The 20,979-nt window shown below is 41.5% G+C and overlaps 1 protein-coding gene across 2 annotated transcripts in view; it reads right to left on the minus strand.

The window, feature by feature from the left end:
• Positions 1 to 214: 214 nt before the first annotated feature.
• greb1 (growth regulating estrogen receptor binding 1) overlaps positions 215 to 20,979 on the minus strand; it is a 25,223-nt gene continuing 4,458 nt past the window's right edge. For both annotated transcript variants that reach the window (XM_034679332.1, XM_034679324.1), the window contains 33 exons: positions 18,344 to 18,504; positions 18,108 to 18,215; positions 17,155 to 17,331; positions 16,469 to 16,651; positions 15,019 to 15,132; positions 14,565 to 14,705; positions 13,392 to 13,553; positions 13,135 to 13,257; positions 11,651 to 11,836; positions 11,265 to 11,401; positions 10,781 to 11,057; positions 10,533 to 10,661; positions 10,237 to 10,449; positions 9,793 to 9,990; positions 9,464 to 9,647; positions 9,129 to 9,312; positions 8,880 to 9,016; positions 8,426 to 8,777; positions 7,776 to 7,891; positions 7,412 to 7,617; positions 6,658 to 7,279; positions 6,114 to 6,270; positions 5,921 to 6,023; positions 5,507 to 5,662; positions 5,206 to 5,342; positions 4,940 to 5,101; positions 3,668 to 3,872; positions 3,391 to 3,553; positions 3,161 to 3,279; positions 2,698 to 2,930; positions 2,229 to 2,429; positions 1,996 to 2,134; positions 215 to 1,675 (listed from right to left, as the gene is read on the minus strand). In XM_034679332.1, coding sequence (XP_034535223.1) covers positions 1,512 to 1,675; positions 1,996 to 2,134; positions 2,229 to 2,429; positions 2,698 to 2,930; positions 3,161 to 3,279; positions 3,391 to 3,553; positions 3,668 to 3,872; positions 4,940 to 5,101; positions 5,206 to 5,342; positions 5,507 to 5,662; positions 5,921 to 6,023; positions 6,114 to 6,270; positions 6,658 to 7,279; positions 7,412 to 7,617; positions 7,776 to 7,891; positions 8,426 to 8,777; positions 8,880 to 9,016; positions 9,129 to 9,312; positions 9,464 to 9,647; positions 9,793 to 9,990; positions 10,237 to 10,449; positions 10,533 to 10,661; positions 10,781 to 11,057; positions 11,265 to 11,401; positions 11,651 to 11,836; positions 13,135 to 13,257; positions 13,392 to 13,553; positions 14,565 to 14,705; positions 15,019 to 15,132; positions 16,469 to 16,651; positions 17,155 to 17,331; positions 18,108 to 18,215; positions 18,344 to 18,497 — 6,042 coding nt within the window. In that variant the 5' untranslated portion in view covers positions 18,498 to 18,504 and the 3' untranslated portion in view covers positions 215 to 1,511. The remainder of the gene's footprint in view (positions 1,676 to 1,995; positions 2,135 to 2,228; positions 2,430 to 2,697; positions 2,931 to 3,160; positions 3,280 to 3,390; positions 3,554 to 3,667; positions 3,873 to 4,939; positions 5,102 to 5,205; positions 5,343 to 5,506; positions 5,663 to 5,920; positions 6,024 to 6,113; positions 6,271 to 6,657; positions 7,280 to 7,411; positions 7,618 to 7,775; positions 7,892 to 8,425; positions 8,778 to 8,879; positions 9,017 to 9,128; positions 9,313 to 9,463; positions 9,648 to 9,792; positions 9,991 to 10,236; positions 10,450 to 10,532; positions 10,662 to 10,780; positions 11,058 to 11,264; positions 11,402 to 11,650; positions 11,837 to 13,134; positions 13,258 to 13,391; positions 13,554 to 14,564; positions 14,706 to 15,018; positions 15,133 to 16,468; positions 16,652 to 17,154; positions 17,332 to 18,107; positions 18,216 to 18,343; positions 18,505 to 20,979) is intronic.

A 20,979-nucleotide genomic window follows, 5' to 3' on the forward strand; every position in this document is an offset into this window, starting at 1 on the left:
GTGAGGACTAAAGCAATTCTGCCAATGTAGGAATTTAAAATTTGAAAATGTTGCATTTGCATGTCTCAAAATATGACAAAACAAATAAAAGGTACGTTTGAGATGTTGTAAGATTTTAAGATTGGCAAATATTAAATGTGCATCTGTTTTCAATTTAAGTGACAGTAAAGACAATCATGAAGACTAATCTGTCAAATCAATGCGAGGCTATAACTTGTAAAGCATCTCAAAAGTGTTTAATCTGGACGATTTTTGAAAAATAATGGGAACAAACACAGAGGAAATGTAAAACGTATGTACATTTATACAATTCAAGGCATACAAAAGCGTAAATAGTGAGAAGCTGCCAACCCAGTTGATTCCTATTACAAATGCAACTTATCATTCAAACAATGAAGCATAAAAACTTCGCAAAAACTGATCATGCCAGACATGTTGTCTAGTTCACACAGTCAATAAGTACTTTTTTACATTACGCAAATCATTCTAAATATATTCATAACATTATTTAAAAACTGACAAAAAAAGCTATTATTAAACCATATTGCCAATAATTGGCTATCATAGCGCACAAATGATTGTGTCAACCCTTTATACAGTATCTCAAGCTGTGTGCAAAACCCTGTGATACTGCAATAACATCTTGAACATAGCTAAACATGCAAAGACACACGAAGATACAAAAATGCAGTACTTCATTCTTTTAAAGAAAGTCATTTTTCCGTACTTCCGACCCACATTTTTACATTTTGAATCCTTATGTTAAAACTATACAATTGTTATTTTTCTTCAAGAATAAAACATTTTAAGCATGCCAAAAACATCACTCTTACAAATTGATTGTGTACCTGTAATATACATAGCTCCCGAATGATACTGAAAAAACACAATATTCCTCCTGAAATTGTTGTGTAGAACTTTCCTTCTGTGCTCACATGATGATGATGATGACACAAAACAGGCCACATGAAGAAAAAACATCAACAAAACAGAACACAAGCAGAAAAACAACGTATGATACAAAATGATTTCCTCATGTTAAGTTGGCAAAAACACACTACTATTTTCAAAGATGATGACCTCCAGACACAGCTGTCCATTTTTATATTAGCAGCCAAGAACTGGACCTCACCCCCAAATCCATAGTGGTTGGTTTGAGCAATGAGCAGTCATGATCATTCAGTTTTACTTTCCAACCACAACATTTTCAGAGGGTCTCGTAGGTCCATTCCTCCTGTCTCTTCAGCTTGTCCCAGGTCGGGTTGCAATAGCAGCCTGGATCCCAGTGCAATCCCAGGCCACATGAGATGCTAAATCTCTGAGTTGAAGGTCCACCTCAGAGTCTTCTATTCTTTTCCGATGATTCCTCGCGGCAACAGGTGTATGTTGCTGTAAGTCTGTGCCTACTTCCATGCTGAAAAAACACTCCATCACATTTATTCTTTGGTAGTAAAAGTGAAACCAATCCTGATCACAAGTCTTTGAGAACCTGCGGTGTTCATGTGTTTCAGTCATATATGTTTTCCAGTAAGAAAGAAGAGTGGTCGATCCTCCTTGGCGTTGGCAGTCTGGAACTCGTCGCTGAGCCTGAACCTCCACTCCTCCTCGAGCTCCAGCCTGCCCACCGTCTGCCTCAAGGAGCTACGATCTGCACCGATGACACACAGAGTCGCACCTACAGGAAGGCAGACAGGAGGGAGAGGGTCAGAGACCTTAAATCAACCTCTGTTGACCTTATTGGTAATTATACTTTGGGAGAATCTGACATAAAACACAGGTCTCCAGCTGTGACTGATCAGCAGCCTTGCAACCTTGCATTTGTGCTATTCATGCTTCTTCCTCCTGTGTGGTCTTTTATTTTATTACTAAAAATGTATGTTATGTAGCAGCGTTAAACACGAAATAAGAACAAAGAAACAATGTGTAACCTTCATTAACTCTTTACAGATCTGTTACCTAAAAATGCATCTGTTACCCTAAATCTGCCCTGAGTACCTTTAAGGAAGGAGAACTTTTTGAGGAACCCTGCTGTCACAAAGGAGTCGGCAAAACAGAGAAGAAGGCCACTGAAGAGCAGCCCTGTTGTACCGATGTTGAAAGAGTGAGGTCTCGAACTCACAAAACACACCGTCATCTGCAAGACAGAAGAGAGTGACTTTAATTTATGAGCACATTACACCGATGAATGAAGAGGCTGTCTTTGTGTGTGCGTAGTGTGTGCTGTGTACCTCAGGTCCCAGGTTAAGGTAACAGTCCACAGACAGGACTGGGTGTGTGTAGTTCTTGGTGCTGAGAGGAAACAGCTTCTGGCTGGTGTGTTGGAGGTATTTTTCCAGGAGCAGCTGAGCTGGTGTAGCCAAGAAAAGGTGCTTGCTGTCTGGGGCACAGACATACTGTGATGGCCCCACTGAAGTGGGAACATCCGTCATCTGGGGAAATTTCAAACTTAAGTTTAATAACACATTTTTACACTGTATAGCAATTTCCTTTGCTGAACTGACTTGAACAATAATATTTTTTTGTGACCAATGCCAGTTTTTGTAAAAATCGCCGTACTCTGTACCTTTAGTCTCTGTAGCTGCAAAGTTGGTGTTACATATTGTGTAACTTACTATTCAAGCTATGATACAAACATGTTTCTCTATTCTGTTCTGTGAGTAAAATTTGGTTTTGTCTTCATCGTTGTTCATCTTGTACCTTGGTCTTGATGATGAATGTTCTGTATCCTCCAATGGCGATCTGCTTCTTCATGACACTGAAGCTGTTAAACCTGCAGACAAGCAGTCCTGCACTGTGCAGCCTCAGGGTGAAGTCCACATCATGACAGGTGAAACGGTTCTGGTCGTACTGGATGTTCTGACTCCGGTCAACATTGAGGAGGAGGAAGTCATGAAGATGACCTCTGGAGAAGGGCTCTCTCTTTGGTTTACCTGGACAAAATGGAAAATGCGTACAATTCAAATTTGTCTGCGTTATAAACCAAAGATGTTTGCACTGCATCCCACTTCATCTTGAACATTTTATGAGTCTTACATTAATGTTGTTTACTATCTAGAGAGTGCTGTAGAGCCTTGTAATGTTAAAGCTTAAAAAGTTGCATGTTAATAGAGACCGTGTGTTGCCAAAATATTTGCTGCTTTTCAAGGTTTCTGACTCTAACCTGCAAGTCCACGGCTGCTCCACTTCTTGATCCCACAGAGTCCATAATGTGCCAGGTCTGGGCAGGCCTCCATGTGCTGTAAGACCTGCTTCAGTGACACAGCGTGCTCTACTGGACCACTAACAACAGCAAAAAGCAAAACAGCCGCCATGTTCAGAATAACTCACAAAAGCAACAGCTTTTTTTGTCTGAAACACTCTCATTAGGATGAATTATGTGTCTGCATGTACCTGCGTGAGTCAAGATCCACTGCATTCCACATAACACAGGAGTCATCTGCCAGTATGATGAAGGGCCAGACATCACCTGCTGGGCCCCCTCCCTCCAACCGCCGACTTCGCTCCAGCTCTAAGTTGTGATAGGAGAGCTCTTTTATGAGGAAGTGAGCAGCACCTGCAACAGAATGAGAAGAAGTTATGAGCTGTTGGATGGAGATGACTTCAAGGCATTAAAAATAAGTTCAGTTAAGGAATGTCCACATATCTAATAACAGCTGTGGTGATGTACCTATTCCAGCTCCATTGAAGACAGTGGGCAGAACCAGCATAATGTGGTTGGGCCAGTATTTCTTATACACAGCCATCTCATACTCTTTGACCACCAGGATATGTAGATGTGAAGCTCCATCCATAGCATGGTACAGGTTAAAGAGACCATGCTCATGACGACCAGTGGTTGGAGTGAAGATTGGACTCTTGATGCAGTCTGGGCTCTGAAAAAGTAGAAAGAAAAAAAACCTTACTTTTAACCCATGACAAAAATGTGTCAATTATGTTACATAGATAAGGTCAATAAAACATTATCTTAAACTGGAAAAATGGAAAGAAAAATAACCATTATCATCGTTTTTAAAGAAAGAAATAAGTATTAATTGCTCCTGCAATATTAATGTTCCAAGAGCTATTGATTTCTCAGGATACAATCTTTGGTATCTCTTGAAGGCTAGATTGGATACCTGGGGACATATAGTGTAAAGAGAGTGTTCACCAGAGAATAGATGGTGTGTTTGTGGTTAGAAGTTATGAACAGAGCTTCACTCAATCAACCAAATATAAGCTCTAAAAGAAAACTGTTATCAACATATTTCAAAGGAAAACAGGAACCGCAAAGCTGAGGTGACACAAGAGCAAATTTTGAGCATGTAGCACCACCTAGTGGTATTCAAGCATGCTGCACATTAGTACACCCTATAAGTGACCATTTCAAGACAATGGTAATGTGTTGAGGTACTTTGACACTTTTACTTAAACCCAAACCCTGATTGAGTTTCTGCGCTTAACTGTCAACATGCTTTGACTTTGACCCACAAAAAACTGGCTAACACACTGACAGAAGTGGTGATCTTCAGTCTCAGACAGCAGTGTGCTCCACTGTAAGTATTTGTTGAATAATCATAAAGCTTCATGGTTCTGCTTTACCCTACGTCTCAGATGGCATGACTTGGGGGCAATTTTTTAAAACTTCATAAAACTAACCATCAAGCTTTCATCCCAACTTGAACCACCCAAAAGCAGGCTGTGTGGAGGGAAATTAAATTATGCTGAAACTCTTCTTCAAACACAATGATTTCACATTCTAATGCACAAGTGCAAAACCATTAACAAATTTTCACCAAGCCTTCAAGAGTGTCTGTCATCTAAAAACAAACTACCACTGTACTACACAGGCTGAATTTTGTCCTGCAGCTTTATTATTTTTTACTCTGTGCAATAACATCTGATGAAAACATAGCCTTATACTTGAGATTACATAGTTTGGTTTCACAGAGAAGGAACTTACCCAGTCAGAGGTAAGAGGCAGCCTCATGCTCTCCAGCTGCCCCCCTGGCTGGCTGAAGCTGAAGTAGTGCTCTTTAGACTTCGGGATGATGAAGTAGAGTTGGATTTCTTCACCAAGCAGTAGATGGGTGAATGTGAAGGCATGCAGAGTTGACTCATACATCTGAATGTAAGATTGGGGAGGACATTCAACATCACAGTTGGCCTTTATAATTGAAAATGAGTGCATCAGTGTTATTTATCATATTGTTTGTTGTGTCTGCTGACCTGGTATCTCGGGTTGAAACCCAGGTACTGATGGCACTGCTCACAGTGGTGATAGGTGTTGTAGGCTGCATATTTAGACAGTTTAATCCTAGATGTTCGCCTTCGAAGGTAGACCTCCTCCTGGCGCACAGGGTTTCCTGGGAAAGGCAACAGGAGCAGAGACAAATAGGGAAAATAACTCAACACATGTTGACCTCTGAGAAGGGTCTAGATTTGTTAGTAGCAAACAGAAAGATAAATGTGTACAAGCATGGTTGTGGTTGTGTGTTTATATGTTAACTTTTTGTGTCCGTGCCCTTACCCTCAGCATTGGGTTTATATTCAGGACAAAAAACAGAGCTAATATCATCATATTTTGGATCATGGATGGTGTAATCAAAGGGCATCGTCTTCATGATGTCTGGGTTGGGCCAGCGAGTATTTGGTGGGTGGTACTGCACCCCTTCTGCTTGGGCACCTAAACACACAACACATTTAAAAATGAATCCATTAGACATGAGTTTATAGCACCAAAAATATTGACAATCAAATGAATACTGGAAAAATCCTGCCAAATCAAAGACATAACATGAGTTTAGCAGTAATTACAATGACAAAAACCTTGAAAACAGTATGAAAAATAGAAATGAAATGAGAGTAATCTATTAAGAATTGTGTCCCTGATCAACATTAATGTGGGTGAGAAATTGGAGCTACTACTGCAGTATGTACTCACAGTAGTTGATGTCTTCTTCATCGTAGATATCCACCTCCATCAGCCTGATCAGCATCCGAGACAGTATGCCCAAGAAGTGCAGGTATGCTCCTGTTTTTCCCACCTGATAATATAAATAGGCAAAAATATATAAATAGGCAGTAATGGATGATTTTGAGCTTAAAAGGGAGAGAGAAAATGGGACAGACAGTACCTGTGGGGGTCCGCTGAGCAGCAGCCTGCGAGGGTGAAAGTTGTCGCTCCGTCCTTCAGTGCGATTGCTGCAGTCCATGTGGTAGGAGCGAGGGACGGTCCACTGGCGATAGTACAGTGACTGTTCTGTGCACGTCATCATCTTACTCAGCAAGGGCCTAAACACAAATAAAATAAATGTATTAAAGGGAGACATATGATGTCTGATATTTCCATGGCACACAGAGTGAACAGTCTGACTAGTCTTACTGTTTTTTGATCACATTACTGTCATATCTTTGAAACTAGAAATGGCAATTTGATTATAATGTAGCAAAGACTCATTGCAGCTCTGATATTATATATGTTTTTTTACACTCTTTTGTAGATACTATCCAAAAAAGAGACAGAGCAATGGGAGTCGGATCTTATAATAATAACAATAACACCAGCAATCTACAAAAGTCCAAAACAGTGTTAGTGTCCCACATGCAGCACAGTTGCTATATGACGTCAGTTTTTACATCACTCTATATGCAGTGTTTTGTAAAAAGAGTGTCTCCTACCTGAAGCTGCTGGCCCATGCGACAGACATGTGTGGCAGGAACGAAGTACATCGTGGAAGCCCGCTGCTGTCGCTGGCTGTGATGATATCATAAAGAGCACGAGGGAGGAGCACTGAGGGCGGACGACTCACTCCTCGCCCCCAGGAACAGCTCAGATGAGGAGAGGAGGCTCGTGGGGACAAAGAGCCAGAGGAGGTTGACTTGGAGTGTTGGCGGCGAGACTGGTTAGAGGGTGGCAGTTGTGGTTGAGAGTTTGGTTGCTGAATCTGAGAGGTGGAGTGATGTTGGGGAGCTGTTTGAGTGTAATGTTGGGAATTAGTTTGAGATGACTGATTTTGCGATTGGGGCTGTGGCTGTGGCTGGGACGTCGGAGGAGGCTGGGAGTAACTCTGCACATGAGGATGGGCTTGGTGGTGCGGTGCAGGTTGAGGATATAGTATAGATACAGACTGAGATGAAGGCTGGGGTTGAAATTGAGTCTGTGATGGCGAGGGAGATTTAATGGTATCACTGGTCCCCTTCTGAACATTTGGAGAGGTGGTGCTTTGAGCAGGGAAGGGATCGGAGGCTCCACTTTCTGGGCCTGACCGAAGCTGCTGACTGGTTGACAGAGGGGAGTCCCCTGGATATGGAAGGAGGAAAAATAAAATAAAATAAAACTAATTGACCACAACATCAGTTAATTTAACAGTAAGTTTGAACATTTAACACATTTTTAAATCTCATAGAACAGCCTAGGTGTGTGTCATCTCACCATTTTCTTGTCCCTCCTCCTCCTCGTTGTCAGTACTGCTGAGTTTTTCTGCGTCACTCTCCAGTTGGTCACTTCCTGGTCCAGGGTTGTGTGGGGGTCGTGACTCTGCCTTCACCAGATAAGCAGCCAGTCCTATCTCTTGCTCGAGAGTAGTTCTCTGAAGGTAGGAGCAGCTTATCACTCGAAGATCACAGTACTTCAGAGACCTGCAAACATAATAAATTCACTGTTAACATTTAAGATGGATTCAATATGCTGATACTACACATCCAACCTGTTTCTACATATAGGCAGGTAACACTGTGCTTTGAAAGTACAGTAAAGGGATTTTTTGGAAGAGAGGATCAGGGCTCAGTGTGTGTACCTGGGTAGGGATTCTCCCAGCGGCTCAGCTCCAGACAAAATCAGTATGCAGGGAAGCGCCTCTAGCTCCAGGTACGTCCGAGGAACCCAGTTAGCATCGTGAATCTTTAGCCATGTCTACAGGATACACACACAAACATAAGCTTATACAACTTAATGGTTTTACCGTCTCAGTTGTAATAGTTACACTCGTTGGCTCAGCCATCCCTAAAACTGTCGATCCTCTCAGATTGTAAGTGAAAAATGGACGGCATCTTGCTTTCTAAATGAAATGTGTGGAAATACATAACAGATGCATTCTTTCGACCCAACATCTCAGCTGAGATAGTCTTATTAGATTTACTTTAGTGTCCCTCAACACAGAGTTGTTGATTTAATGAACATGGGATACATTTAGAGCACAGTGATAGAAAAAAAGCCAGGTGTACTCTATGCCCACTTGTATTTGACAAATCATTACCATTTATTTCCGTACACAAGAATAGAAATGTTGCGTTGTATATCATCTTTATCGCCCAAATATGGTCACTTAAAACAACAATAGGGGCAGGAAAATGTGAAATTGAGGCATTAAAACAGGAGTTCACTGATGGTTGATCATTCATTTTTCTTGAAAAGTTTATTTTATGGTAGAATAATCAATTAACCCACCTTGATCTGATCGATGAAGCTCTGCCCAATAATCAGAGCTTGGTTTGGATTCCCCATTATGATTTCAAAACTCTCCTCCAGACCCAGCTGCCTCCTAACTCTAGACAGCCGTCGGTGGGCCCAAGCAGCCAGAGCCAGAGAGGGGATCCGCAACAAGACCATGTGACCATGGTGGGCGGGACATTGCTGGGCAGCAGTGAGAAGTGATTGTACAATCTCCAGGGTTTCAACAGATGTGTGTTTATGGAGATTTTCGGAGCTGCTGATTCTGCCAGATGCAGCCATCAGGGCTACACAGTAATGTTGGATCAAAACTGTGGTCCGGATCACAGCACTGTGGAGCTTTGGGAACCTGGGAATGAGAGGCTTGCTCAAATTTTTCTGTAGGCTTGAAAAAAATTCAAACTTGTTTTTGAAGTACACATTAAGAGCAATATGTATACAATTGAGTTACCTCTCTTCCAGAGCAGATGCCATGCTTTCAAAGGAGGAATCACAACGCATCAGAGGCAGACTGCTTCCTGAACGTGTCGACTCTAAAAGCTCTGACACACCAAAGTACCGCGTCCTTTCATGGTAAAGGTCGACATCCTACAAACAGAAATACAAACATACAAATTACCCCATATACACAAGTTGTCTCAACCTCCAGATGTGTGCCACTGATGTACAGTACGCTAAATAAAGAGTGTTTATGTCTTACATTACTGAATGCAGATGGCCAGTGGATCTCATTGTATGGACTGATGCGAGTATACTGTGTCTGCAGACTGAAAGGGAAGGAGGTGACATGGAGGATTAGGATGTTTGGGGCATCCTTGACCTGTCTGGAGTTCAACAGCTGGTCCACCAGGCCCAAACTACTGTCTGGGCTGCTGCAAGATGCACTGAATGAGCAAAAGAGACAGAAAGAGTGACAGATTTTAATGCTTACATTGCAATATGATACATCGATGAAAAAAATAAAAAGTGGATTCTATCATTCTACATCACTTCTCCTCTCTGATCTCTTTCTCATTTTCTCTCTCCCACACACACCTGTTGATGTCGCGGTGGGCATGGTCATGGACCAGGATGTAAAGTGTGTAAGAATTGCTGTGTGCTTCCTGGATAAGGCTGTCAATTCGTGTCTGAGCGCTCTGATCCATCTTGACCACATAACGCTCGGCCTCCTGATGAGACACAGACTCCTGATCTAAACCCCCAAGCTCCTGAAGGACACCTGAGTTACACAGAGAAGGGAGGTACAGTTCAACATAAAAAAACATCAGTGGTAGGCACAAACTCAAATTAAAAAGGTTCTTTTGTTCTCTTTTTATGTAATAAATAACAACTTTAACTGATAGAAAAAAAGTCATGTGACAAACCAGAGCTCCAGAGGTGAAGAACAGTCTGCTGAAATGTGACCTCAGAGGGTGGGACCAGGATGAGGAAGCTGACCCTGTCGAAAGATCCCAGGTCCAGATTCTGTGTGCTGGAATCTGCTATCGCACAAACATGGGACAGCAGCTTTCTGGCCACTGCCAGCTGAATAGGACGCACCTCACACCAATCCACAGAATATTCTGCACACAAACACAAACAACTTTATACATCAAACATGCTTTTTTAGAAAAAAATGTATGACTGATTTATGACCATTTTTTTTTACTTAACTAGAGAGGAAATGCAATGCTTATTCAACTATACAGGCATCAATTATATAATTGTGAAATGTTTTGAATTACCAGATTATGGAATTTGTAGCAACACAATTTCAAGGGGTATTTTCACACTTTGTTGGTATATAATTCAATCTGTCTGTGTCTCACCTGTACAGGTGTCTTTGGGACTTGAAGCTCCCACTTTAGTGCTGGGTGAGTCTTTGGAACCCCGTGTCTGCGTATCTTTTGAACTTTGGATGTCTTTAGGACTACTTGTGGTTTTTGGATTTTTCTCTTCAGCTGACTCCTGACTGCTAGACATTGGAGACAGCTCACTGCTGTCCACTGTGGCACTGTCCAGCAGGGAATCCAAATCACCATCTGTCATGATTAGAGCTCACATAAATATGTCTGTATTGCATTCATAATTATGAGTGTAAAAGAAGACTGAGAGTCAAACAAACCTTGACCGAGGGAGTTACAGAAGTGAATGAGCTCCTGAGCAACACCAGTGGAGAGCTGATGATTGATTTCTTTCAATCCCTCACTGGGAGAGTACATGCTCTCTGCCAAGGCACGACACTGGTGTTTACCTGCAAAAAGCAAATAAAAAATACACTGAATTTAAATTTGCTAATCGCTCTTTTTTTAATAGTGAGTAAAACTTTTCAGTTTTCACATAAGAATACAAAAAGAAAAAGATGACCCCTACCTGTGACTATCACACAGGATTGTGTTTCCTGTCCCGGCACAGTGACAATAATAACGACATAGTTGGTGTTTTCAAGACGTCGCTCCATCAGCCTGCTGAACGTTTGCTGGATGCCCTGAGCCAAAGATCCAATCTGCTCCCCTAAAACCACCACACCCTCTCCACAGGATGATGCAGCTAGCTGAGCGAGCCAGGGAAGCTGACTGGGAGTCAGAGGTTGCTGGCTCTGAGGAGGCAAGGAGAGATGCTGGGGGAGGCCAGGTAGGGTGGACGGGCCCTGGACACAAGTAGTATAGGAAAATGAGCAATTTCTTTATAAAAAAAAATTTGCATTAAAATAAAAAAAAAGTAAAATGCTGCCCAAGGAGGAAGGTCACAGTACAACTTTAAAAATCTTGAAGTCCCACTAATTGCCTGACACACTAACTTCTGCTTTTTTAAACTAAAATATAGCCGGGGACACTTCTCAGGCACTCTGTCTCACCTCTATACCGTAGTGTCTCCCTTGGTTGGCAGTTGTTTGAGGTTGCTGGTACTGTCTGATCTCGCTGAGGTGTGACTCCCTCCATGACCTCATGAATATCTGCTCCAAGTCCTCAATGAGGGGCACCTGGTCTGGACCTAAGATAGAAATATTGGATACATAAAAAAAACAGTTTATATGATGAACAATAATTTTAAAAATCACTTTAGTTTTATGGAATAACTTTAACTTAGGGGATTGAAAAAGGTAAAGCCAGCAAGGATGAGCTTAGTTGAATTTAATTTGTTATCCTGTCTGCCACCTAGTGGAGATAATGAGGCATAGCACTGATGCTTCTGAACTGTGTGTAATTACAGCTAGCATTTTGAAGACGGTTTTGAACTGACCTAGCTGAACAAGATAGTAGACTGTGAGCAAAATCTGCATCTCAGTGGACAATGGCTGAATGGGTGATGGCCCGTAGTGTTGGTAGACTCTGGGGAGTGTCTGGGAGCTCAGATAACAACTCTGAAGCAGAGAACTGACGAGCACTTCACCAACATTTCCAGTCAGCTGAGGGAGAGGGCCATGACCTGTGTTGATGAGAGTTAGACAGTGAAAAGGGTAAACATGGTGAGGTTAATGATATTTTAGCCATTAACATTATTGATATTTATAATCTAGCTAACTCCCCTCCTCTTTTCTACATATTGAGATAACTATAGTTAATGCTATTATGCACAGAAAGAGGTGCATAATAAATAAAAGGTAAAGCATAGATGGAAAAGGAGAAACCTTTATGGATGGTTTTATAGCAAAATGGCAGAACCCTCATAAAATTAAGTGGTATGACAGTTACAATTGATGAACATGTTAAACAAAGCCTTTGCACATAAAATCACAATGCAGGCATTGTTGAGTCTTTAAGCCTTTTAATCTTCTATTTTTTTTATCAATTAATCAGAAAACTGTTTTACAATAGATAACTATTTTAGTCTTTAAATGTCAACAAATGTGAAATAATGCTCATTATAATTTTTTATGCCTGTAGTGATATCTCTAAATTGTTAAACTGATGAATGATGAATAAAGGATCCGTGACGTCACCCATCTGTTTCTGAAGAGCTGTTTTGAGGCCAATTGTGGACGGCAGCCATATTGCTGCTGTGGAGTGATTGTGACGTAAAGAGGCGGCCTCCTAGCCAACAGCTACAGTGTTCCCATATGTCAATCAAGTCAGCTGTGCCTCTCATTGGAAAACTTGTAATCTAAATATCTTCGAAATTGCCACGTGAGAAAAAATTCACCCCCCCCTACAGTGTGTGCCAATCGAGAAATTAGCTATCCAGACTACACTTTTTTTTGTACCAGGCTGTAAACATGTTTATTTCTGCTGTAAAGATCGGCTTTTATGAATTGGTGTGTATGTGGTTGCCGGTACTTCCTGAGCCAACCTAAAGCGGATCCTCGATGAACTGCAGTTTTTAGCACTTCCGCATTGGACTCATATTTTTAGACAGGAGGTTGCCGCTTGGTTGCAATGTGTAAGTACAAAGGGAGAGTGATAACAGAACTTTGTTCTGGTGCTATTGCGGAGTTGCATTGTGTAACAGGCTGCAGAGGTAGGACAAAGGAGGTGGATGACTTGACAGGTAACACAAAGTGGCAAAAGAGTGGTAAGGAGGGGATTAGGGGAGGACAAACAGACTGAGAAACAGCCTCAGGTCCTGGCTGACCTCTGACCTGAGAGGAGGAGCGAGCTACATGACCATCTGTTGGGTGGTTACTGAAAACCTTACCTGTTCACCTGCTTCGGAAAGGGTGGGAAATGTTAGTGCAAGTTGTCTCGAGTAGAAAACAACTTTGGGAATAACATATTTATCAATCTGACCTTTAAAGATGACAGGTTGCAGTCTACAGGTGTGTAGCAGCTGATCAGGGATTGTTACAGACAGCCCTGGGGGAGAAATTGGGGTTAAGGATGCCTGTGATGAACTCAGCGGGGCGGCGGTCTCTGTAGAAAACACAGAAGCAAATGTACGTTTACATACAGAGGAGCAATTCAAGCAACATGCATACAGTATGTTTAAGTATTTCACAACAGTATTTCCCATATGTCTTCTTCTATGTCTCCCCTCCTCTTTGTACCTGATCTGGCTCCATTAGCTATGGCAGAAAGCACAGGTATTGTTGATAAGGTGGATGAAGATGGAGGTGTCTTCACGGTGCTCTCTGGGAGACTGTTGGCAGATGACTCAGGGGACCAGCCCTTGTGCCTCTTTTTTGGAGGTCCAGCATTTGCAGGGGGGCCTGCAGTTTATAAAAACAAGAACGCAAAACTGTTATTGTCATACTTCTAATGTTTACCGCTGCAAAGGAACATTTTTGCCTGTTGATTACATTATAATCTGAATTCAGAGGCACTTTAATTGTCACAATCTCTTCACTAGTTCACCAATACTTTATCTATTGAACCTGCTCCTTCACTTTCTCAGCACTTTATATTTACTATAATGGTATTTTGCTTATTTCAGTGTCACAATTTCAACAGCTGTCTTCCTTTTACTGTATTAAGGATCACTTTTTTCATTGGTTTTACTTGTAATATAGCAATGAAAAAAGCTGCTTTTAGTCATACATTAACCCACCTCTTCCTCTCCCCCTAAATGTTCTGTTGATATGCGGTCATAAGGAGACACATAAAAGGTCCACTTGTTAAAAGGGCCATGAAAAAAGCAACATCAACAGGAAGGAAGCTTTTCATTCAGCGAGAAAGCAGGAAAAAAAGATGAGACAGGGAGAATTTTACAACCCCAGTTTATAGAGGTGACAGACAGAGGAAGAGGGTGGGAGAGAGGCAGAAAGACAAAGGACAACCCCCAACCCACAATGCAGCTGGCTGGGTGTTATGACACACACACAGACACACACACTGACTGTTTGGGTTGCTGGTGGTAGCAGCTATTCCTTTCAGAGGTGTGAAGAAACCAAGGGGAGGGGCTTATTAACAACAAAACAAACTGACCACGTTTACATACAGACAAGAAGTTAAATTACGGTGAGAAATGAGTTCAGAGCAACAAAATACATGATGCATGTTTCATAAAATCAATAACATACTGAAACATCACAAAAGCTACAAGCATAGATATAAAACAGTTTCATATATATGGTTGCAAGACTCTAATAACTTTAAAAGCCCTTATAAAATGTGTAATGTAGGAATGTAGCTGAGTGAAATGCATGTCAATACATGTTTCTTATTTCTCATACATCATAAAGGTGTGATATGTCTTTCAATCTGTCATTCACCAACTGTACCTGTAGCTGAGGGTCTCCCAGGACCTGACTGATTCAAAGGTGGCTGTGTGATGGAGGAGGGAACAGCATGGTTGCCATTTGTGAGCGAAGGGGGGACATCTGATATTTGTGGTACAACAGTTGGGTCCACTTGTGGTCCTGCTGTTAACAGATAGATGGAAAATAGTGAATAAAAAACATTGATGACTGGCTCTTCCCTTTCCTTTTAAGTCATTAAAATGCAATGCCTTCTCTCTATGTTAGTGATGGAATCATTGAGTGAAAGATATTAACTTTGCACTGTGGTTAATGTGTTGTACTCTTCATTAGACCTGTGTCTGTAGTCAGTTTGTAACAGTAAACATATTTCTACAGGCCTGATCACACACAATGAACGTCACAGACATCAGAACAATCCTTAGTGAGATACAAATGATCAACTTATCCATTGGGATTTCATCTTTCACAGTTTTACCTGTGTAGCTGCCAGGTGTGTGTGAGGGGTGAGTCTGCGTAATATTTGGTGGTTGTTCATCTGCAGTCACATGACCTTCTGAGAGGCTGGACACTATTCGTCTCATCCTGCCATCTGGAACACACAATTACATAAAATAGGTGATCTGATAAAGACAGTGACCTTGTGCAGATAGTATTTTGCTATGCATATGTTTTTGTATTAAAGTGCTTTTGGGCATTCATAAGTGTGCCAGAGAGATAAGGGAGGCTGTTTCTGTAACAGGGCCAGTTCAGCAAAGGTTTTCAAACAACCCAATGAAGATTGAAAATGCTAAGCTTTGATTTGAGGACTGCTGACACATAAAATGTGTCAACAAATAACTGAATAAAAATACCAACATAACTTCAACTCTAGTTCTCCATGTGGGTGAGATACCTCCCTAATTTTGTCTTTGGACAAACTTGGGCAAAATGCAAATATAGCATTTAATTGAATAGCTTGGCCACAGATAGACCCCACTGTCATGATTCCTGTTCTTACTATTTTGGTCGGTCATGTACTGGAATAGCCTTGATACCAGTGTAAAAGCAATGTAAACGTAAATATAGAAGGATTTTAGTATCTAGTAGACACAGGGACAACACAGCATGCATGGCACATAACAGGAAAAAGACTGCAATCATTGACTGTCATATTTTTCTAAATTCCAAAACATTTAAGAAAAAAAGAAAGATGAAAGAGATCACCTTAGAGGTCTTATTATATCATAATACCTATGGCTCAGGATGAAAAACTTAAGAACCAAGCAGAAACAAAGAAATAAAGCAAGACACTATAAACCTCTACAGGGTTACCGTCCCGTCACACAAGCCTTTTCACCTAGGCACCATATTAATTAGTTGTGTTACGTCCACGCTGAGGCTACTGTGTGTACTCTGTAGTGTCACCTTTCACCTGTCCTCAAGGCATCGCTACCTGTCCATCTGGTCAGATCTGGACAAGCCCATAGCTTTCCAATTAATACATTGTTTTACTTCAAAAAACTGATCATGTGCTATTCTTCACAACAGAATGCATCAACATCAAGGGTGTAGATGGTAAAGAGGCAAGAAAGACAGAGAATGATTGACACCTGAACCTCCACCAAATGTGTGCATTTACAAAGCCCACCTGCCCTTTCATTTTACTCATCCAGACAGTCTTTTGAAAAATGGCAATGCTTACATTGGGAAAAATTGATGCTAAAGAGAACATATACAAAATACACAGTTGTTGCCTTCATTTAATAAACCTTCATTAACTGAGTACTTCAGATAAGTAATAACAGCACAGCACAGCACTTAAACCTCTGGACCACCTTGCTCTTGATTATACTTCATATTTTCAAGTAGAAGTTAAAAAACAAAGTGCAACATTTTGAATCAAAGTTTCACTGCAGTTGCCACACACACATGTATATGTGTCTTACCATATCCTCTCCAAAAGATGGGTGCTCCTTTGACCAGCTGACCCTGGTTGTTTCTGTACAGATGGAACTTCAAGTGCTTCTGTTTCTTTGGCTGCATGCTAAGCTTCAGGTTTATGTGGTTGGAGAACTCTGTGAAATAGCGAAAGCCTTTCTCTCCACAGCCCATACAGTTCCCAGAGAAGCCTAGAGAAAAAACACATGGAAAAGATATGAAGGATGTTTTTATAACGTGCTCCTCTAGCATCACCTGTAACCTCTCTAATAATGTCACAAATGGAACTTTTCCCTTTTCACTCTTAGATTTGGTCAATTTGCCTTAATCAGAGATGGAAAGCTGGAGAAGGACAGTGAATGTGGGCCAGGAAGAATAGGAGTGACACGCAGCTAGAGCTGCTGTGGTGACGACTTAGACTTTGTACATGGTCACACTAGTAGAACTTTGAATGAATGGTTCAACATTAGTATTTGGCATTAGTATTTCTTAAATTTGTAATGAGCAGGGTTTGGTATTTTACTTCAGCAACATTGCCGGAGCATTACCCCATCTGCTTTGTACTTAAAACGCAGATTCCTGAAGCCACTTTTTGCAAGTGCCATGAACTCATGACTGACATCTTAACCGATGTTCACTTTTCAACAAACAATGCTAATCATTTTACTGTGCTCCTATGAGTGTCAAGCCTCACCCAGCAGTGCGTTGTGGCCCCGTTCATCTGGCAGGAAGCGGTGGTCCACGGCACAGACCAGCAGGGTCTCAGGGAGAGAGGGGGACTTCACTCCAACCAGCATGAACCCAGAGGGAACTTCAAAGGGATCTGATGCCAGTGAGGACAGACGCAGATCCCTGCCTGCCTGACAGAAGCCTGGGGAGGAAAAGACATAAAAATGCATTTATCTTCCAAATTGATTATTCTTGGCAGAATTCTTCTTTGAAATCTGATCACTTCATGCATGAAAGATGTTTCAGATAATGTATCAACTGGAAACGGAAACTGCTTTTGTACACATGTGAAAATGTAAATCTCTTTGTGTTAAATGCACTGTTATGCAGTGTAATATCTTAATACATTTGGAACTGGTGGAGTGTGATCATAGATTGTATAAATAATGGACATAGTATCCATGACGTCACCCATCTGTTTCTGAAGCGCTGTTTTGAAGCCAATCGTCAGCGGGAGCCATATTGGAAAAGCTGAAGTCAACCTAACTGCTTTTGAGCTAGTGTGAGGCAAAGAGGCGGACTTTGAGCCTCCCCACCAACAGCTACAGTGTTCCCGCCTGTCAATCAAGTCAGCTGTGACTCTCGTAATGGAAAATTCGTAATCTTAATATCTTCAAAACTGCCGTGTTATGAAAAAAAATATACCCCCCATACAGTGTGTGCTGATCGAGAAATTAGCTATCCAAACTACACTTGTTTTTTGTACCAGGCTGTAAACATGTTTATTTCTGCTGTAAAGATTGGCTTTTTTGAATTTGTGTTTATGTGGTTTCCTGTACTCCTGAAGCCAGCCTTAAGCGAACACTAGATGAACTGTAGTTTTTAACACCGCATTGGCTTCCATTCTCGTGGCTGGAGGCTCCTGCTTGGGTGTGATTGTTTTTATGAACTTATGTTTATATATGATTGTGTATCAACCATCTGTGGTGCAACATCCTTCAGGTGGGGGCTTCATCTGATAGGGTATTGGAGGGCTGTTTGACTCTGAGCCATCATCATCGTCCTCATCCTCATTCTCTGCACGGCCTGTTGGGGACATACACATTAAAAAACACAATTTTAAAGAAGGGACAAGAGTAACTGGCAAATGCAATAAAAAAGATGCCTGGAATTATTAAGTATTATTCCCTCTCCTTTGCATCCCTTAAACCCACCATCATGAGCCAATGACTGCTCTGTCTCGAGGTACAGCTGTGAGAAGACCGGTCGAGGCACTACAGTGTTGGACCTCAGAGACGCCTCAATGGAATTATGCAGAACCTCCTCAAAGCGTGTGGTCCGCAGCTGGCCTGCATAGGAATTCCCCATTGGTGTCCTGCAAAAACACAGTAACCTTGTGTTAGACAAACAGAAGATATTTGCAAGCCAACAGTAGTTTTTTGTTTCTTTTCATGCATTTAACATCTGACAGAAACAAGAATTTGTTTTGTGTGTTGTTGATATTCTGATTTCAGGAAGTCAAAGTACAGATTCAACAACCTTTCTGTTTCAAAGTAAGATGCAGCATCTAAGTAGAGTGAGTTTAAAGGCTTCAAGCAACAAAGGAAACTGTATTCATCTCTGTAAAAGATGACTATCAAGGTCCTTTGAAACTCTTCTGTTTACATTTGTTGAAAGTCCCACACAATGAGAAAACATGTGCTGCTTAGCAGTGCCAAGTCTTAGCCAAACACACACACACACACACACACACACACACACACACACACACACACACACACACACACACACACACACACACACACACACACACACACACACACACACACAACAAATCCATATTTATGCTATTAAGAAAATACACAAATTCCAAAATCCAGAAACACACCCACTCACACATAAACACACACAGGCCTACACACATACACAGTGTGGTTATTGTTGGATGGCATCAGTCCAGACAGCACACCATTAAATCAGCTGCACTGACAGAGTCAGGGCACCCTGACCTAGACTCTCCTCCCTCTCTCTGTTTTTCTACTTTCCCTCTTTTAGCATCTCTCTCTCTCTCTCTCTCTCTCTCTCTCTCTCTCTCTCTCTCTCTCTCTCTCTCTCTCTCTCTCTCTGTCCTTCTCTCTCACTCCCCTTTGCTTTCTGGCTTGCCTCCTTCCTCTGCTCTCCAACAGAGGAGAAAAGCTCCATGAAAGCAATAATTCCTGCGTGGGTAAAAATGTGAGCTACAATTACAATCCTGTATTGAATAATTTGAATGTTTTAGCAATGTTGATATTCAAAAGAGTTATGACAGTTTTTATTGTGCTGTTTAACAAATTTGTGAAAAAAACAACTTAAGAATCCTTGTTTTCAAAAATGAAGTCATTGCACAAAAATAAGTTGCTGAAAGAATGTTTGCTAAACAGGGGATGGAGTTTCAGAGCAGAAGAAGGTTTTAGTTCAACCAAAAAGATACTATATGGCAAACAAACTGGGTCACTTGGGAGGTATATAACAAGGTTGAACTGTTAACACCAGCTTAATCCCCCTCCTCTAAACCTCTCCATATGCTGGCTATGTGCGCACACATACACACACACACACACACACACACACACACACACACACACACACACACACACACACGAAGGTGCGTGTGACAGACTGACAAACCCTGATTCACTGTCTCAAGCTTCATTGAGCCCTCAGAAACCAGCAGAACAGATGAATGAAAAGAAGAGCCTGTCACATTACAGACTTAAAGGTGTTTGTGTCTTTCGCTTTAGATTAGAAGAACTACAGCTTCCTGTTCATGTGAGGTTTTTTTCCTAGTGGTCATTTTTGCCCATTCATTGATAGGTAAGCTGGAGAGAGAGACAGGAAATGTGGGGAGCAGAGAGCGGGGGAAGACTTGCAGCAAATAGTGTCAAACCTGCGACCTATGCAACAAGGACTATAGCCTCTGTACATGGGGCGCACTTTGACCGCTAGGCCACCTGCACCCTGCGTGAGGATTAAACAAAGCATGAGTCGTGTAGTAGTAAATGGCCAGGTCCAGCCACAAACCATGTAAGCCACACTACTACAGCGCTTTTAATTTTGATTGTTTTGAATATAATGGTGGATAACTAAATTAAAAATCTTTGTGTATCTCCAAACTAATGCTTTACATCTCATAACAGAAAACAAAAAACTTGCAGAGTAATTTCAGAGAACATTCTCGCACCACCAGCTCAGACTGATACAGGTAAAGAAATCTTTGAATTTGCTCTTTGACTACAATCGCCAAAGTTACATTTTCTTTAAAAATTGACAATATGATCTTTATTTTAATATTATTGAGGGCTTCTTACTTCATGTAGAGAGGGCAGCTTGAGAGAGACATAACATGTCTCTCTCAGGCATAGTGTGACATAAAGAGGCGGGCTTTGAGCCTCCTAGCCAACAGCTACAGTGTTCCCGCCTGTCAATCAAGTCAGTCATGTTCTTAAATGGGCAAAACTGGTAGTCTTAACATCTTCTGAACCTTCACGTTAGAAAAATATTCAGCCACTGAGTGCAGATAGAGAAATTAGCTATTTAGACCGAATCCATTTTTTGTACCAGGCTGTAAACATGTTTATTTCTGCTGCAAAGATCGTCTTTTTTGAATTGGTCTGTATGTGGTTTCCGATGTTTCTGCAGCCAGCCTCAAGCAGACGTTCGGTGAACTGCAGTTTATAACACTATATGAGGCATGGGGTTCATATTTTGAGGCCGGAGGTTGCTGCTTGCTCCATACCGCCTGCTCTACCATTTGAGCTAAACTGGCACTCCAAGGCTTACAGTTTTCTCTGGACTTTGGCAACAATCATTT

The sequence above is a fragment of the Notolabrus celidotus genome, chromosome 3 (assembly GCF_009762535.1).
Source record: "Notolabrus celidotus isolate fNotCel1 chromosome 3, fNotCel1.pri, whole genome shotgun sequence".
Classification (NCBI taxonomy): Eukaryota; Metazoa; Chordata; class Actinopteri; order Labriformes; family Labridae; genus Notolabrus; species Notolabrus celidotus.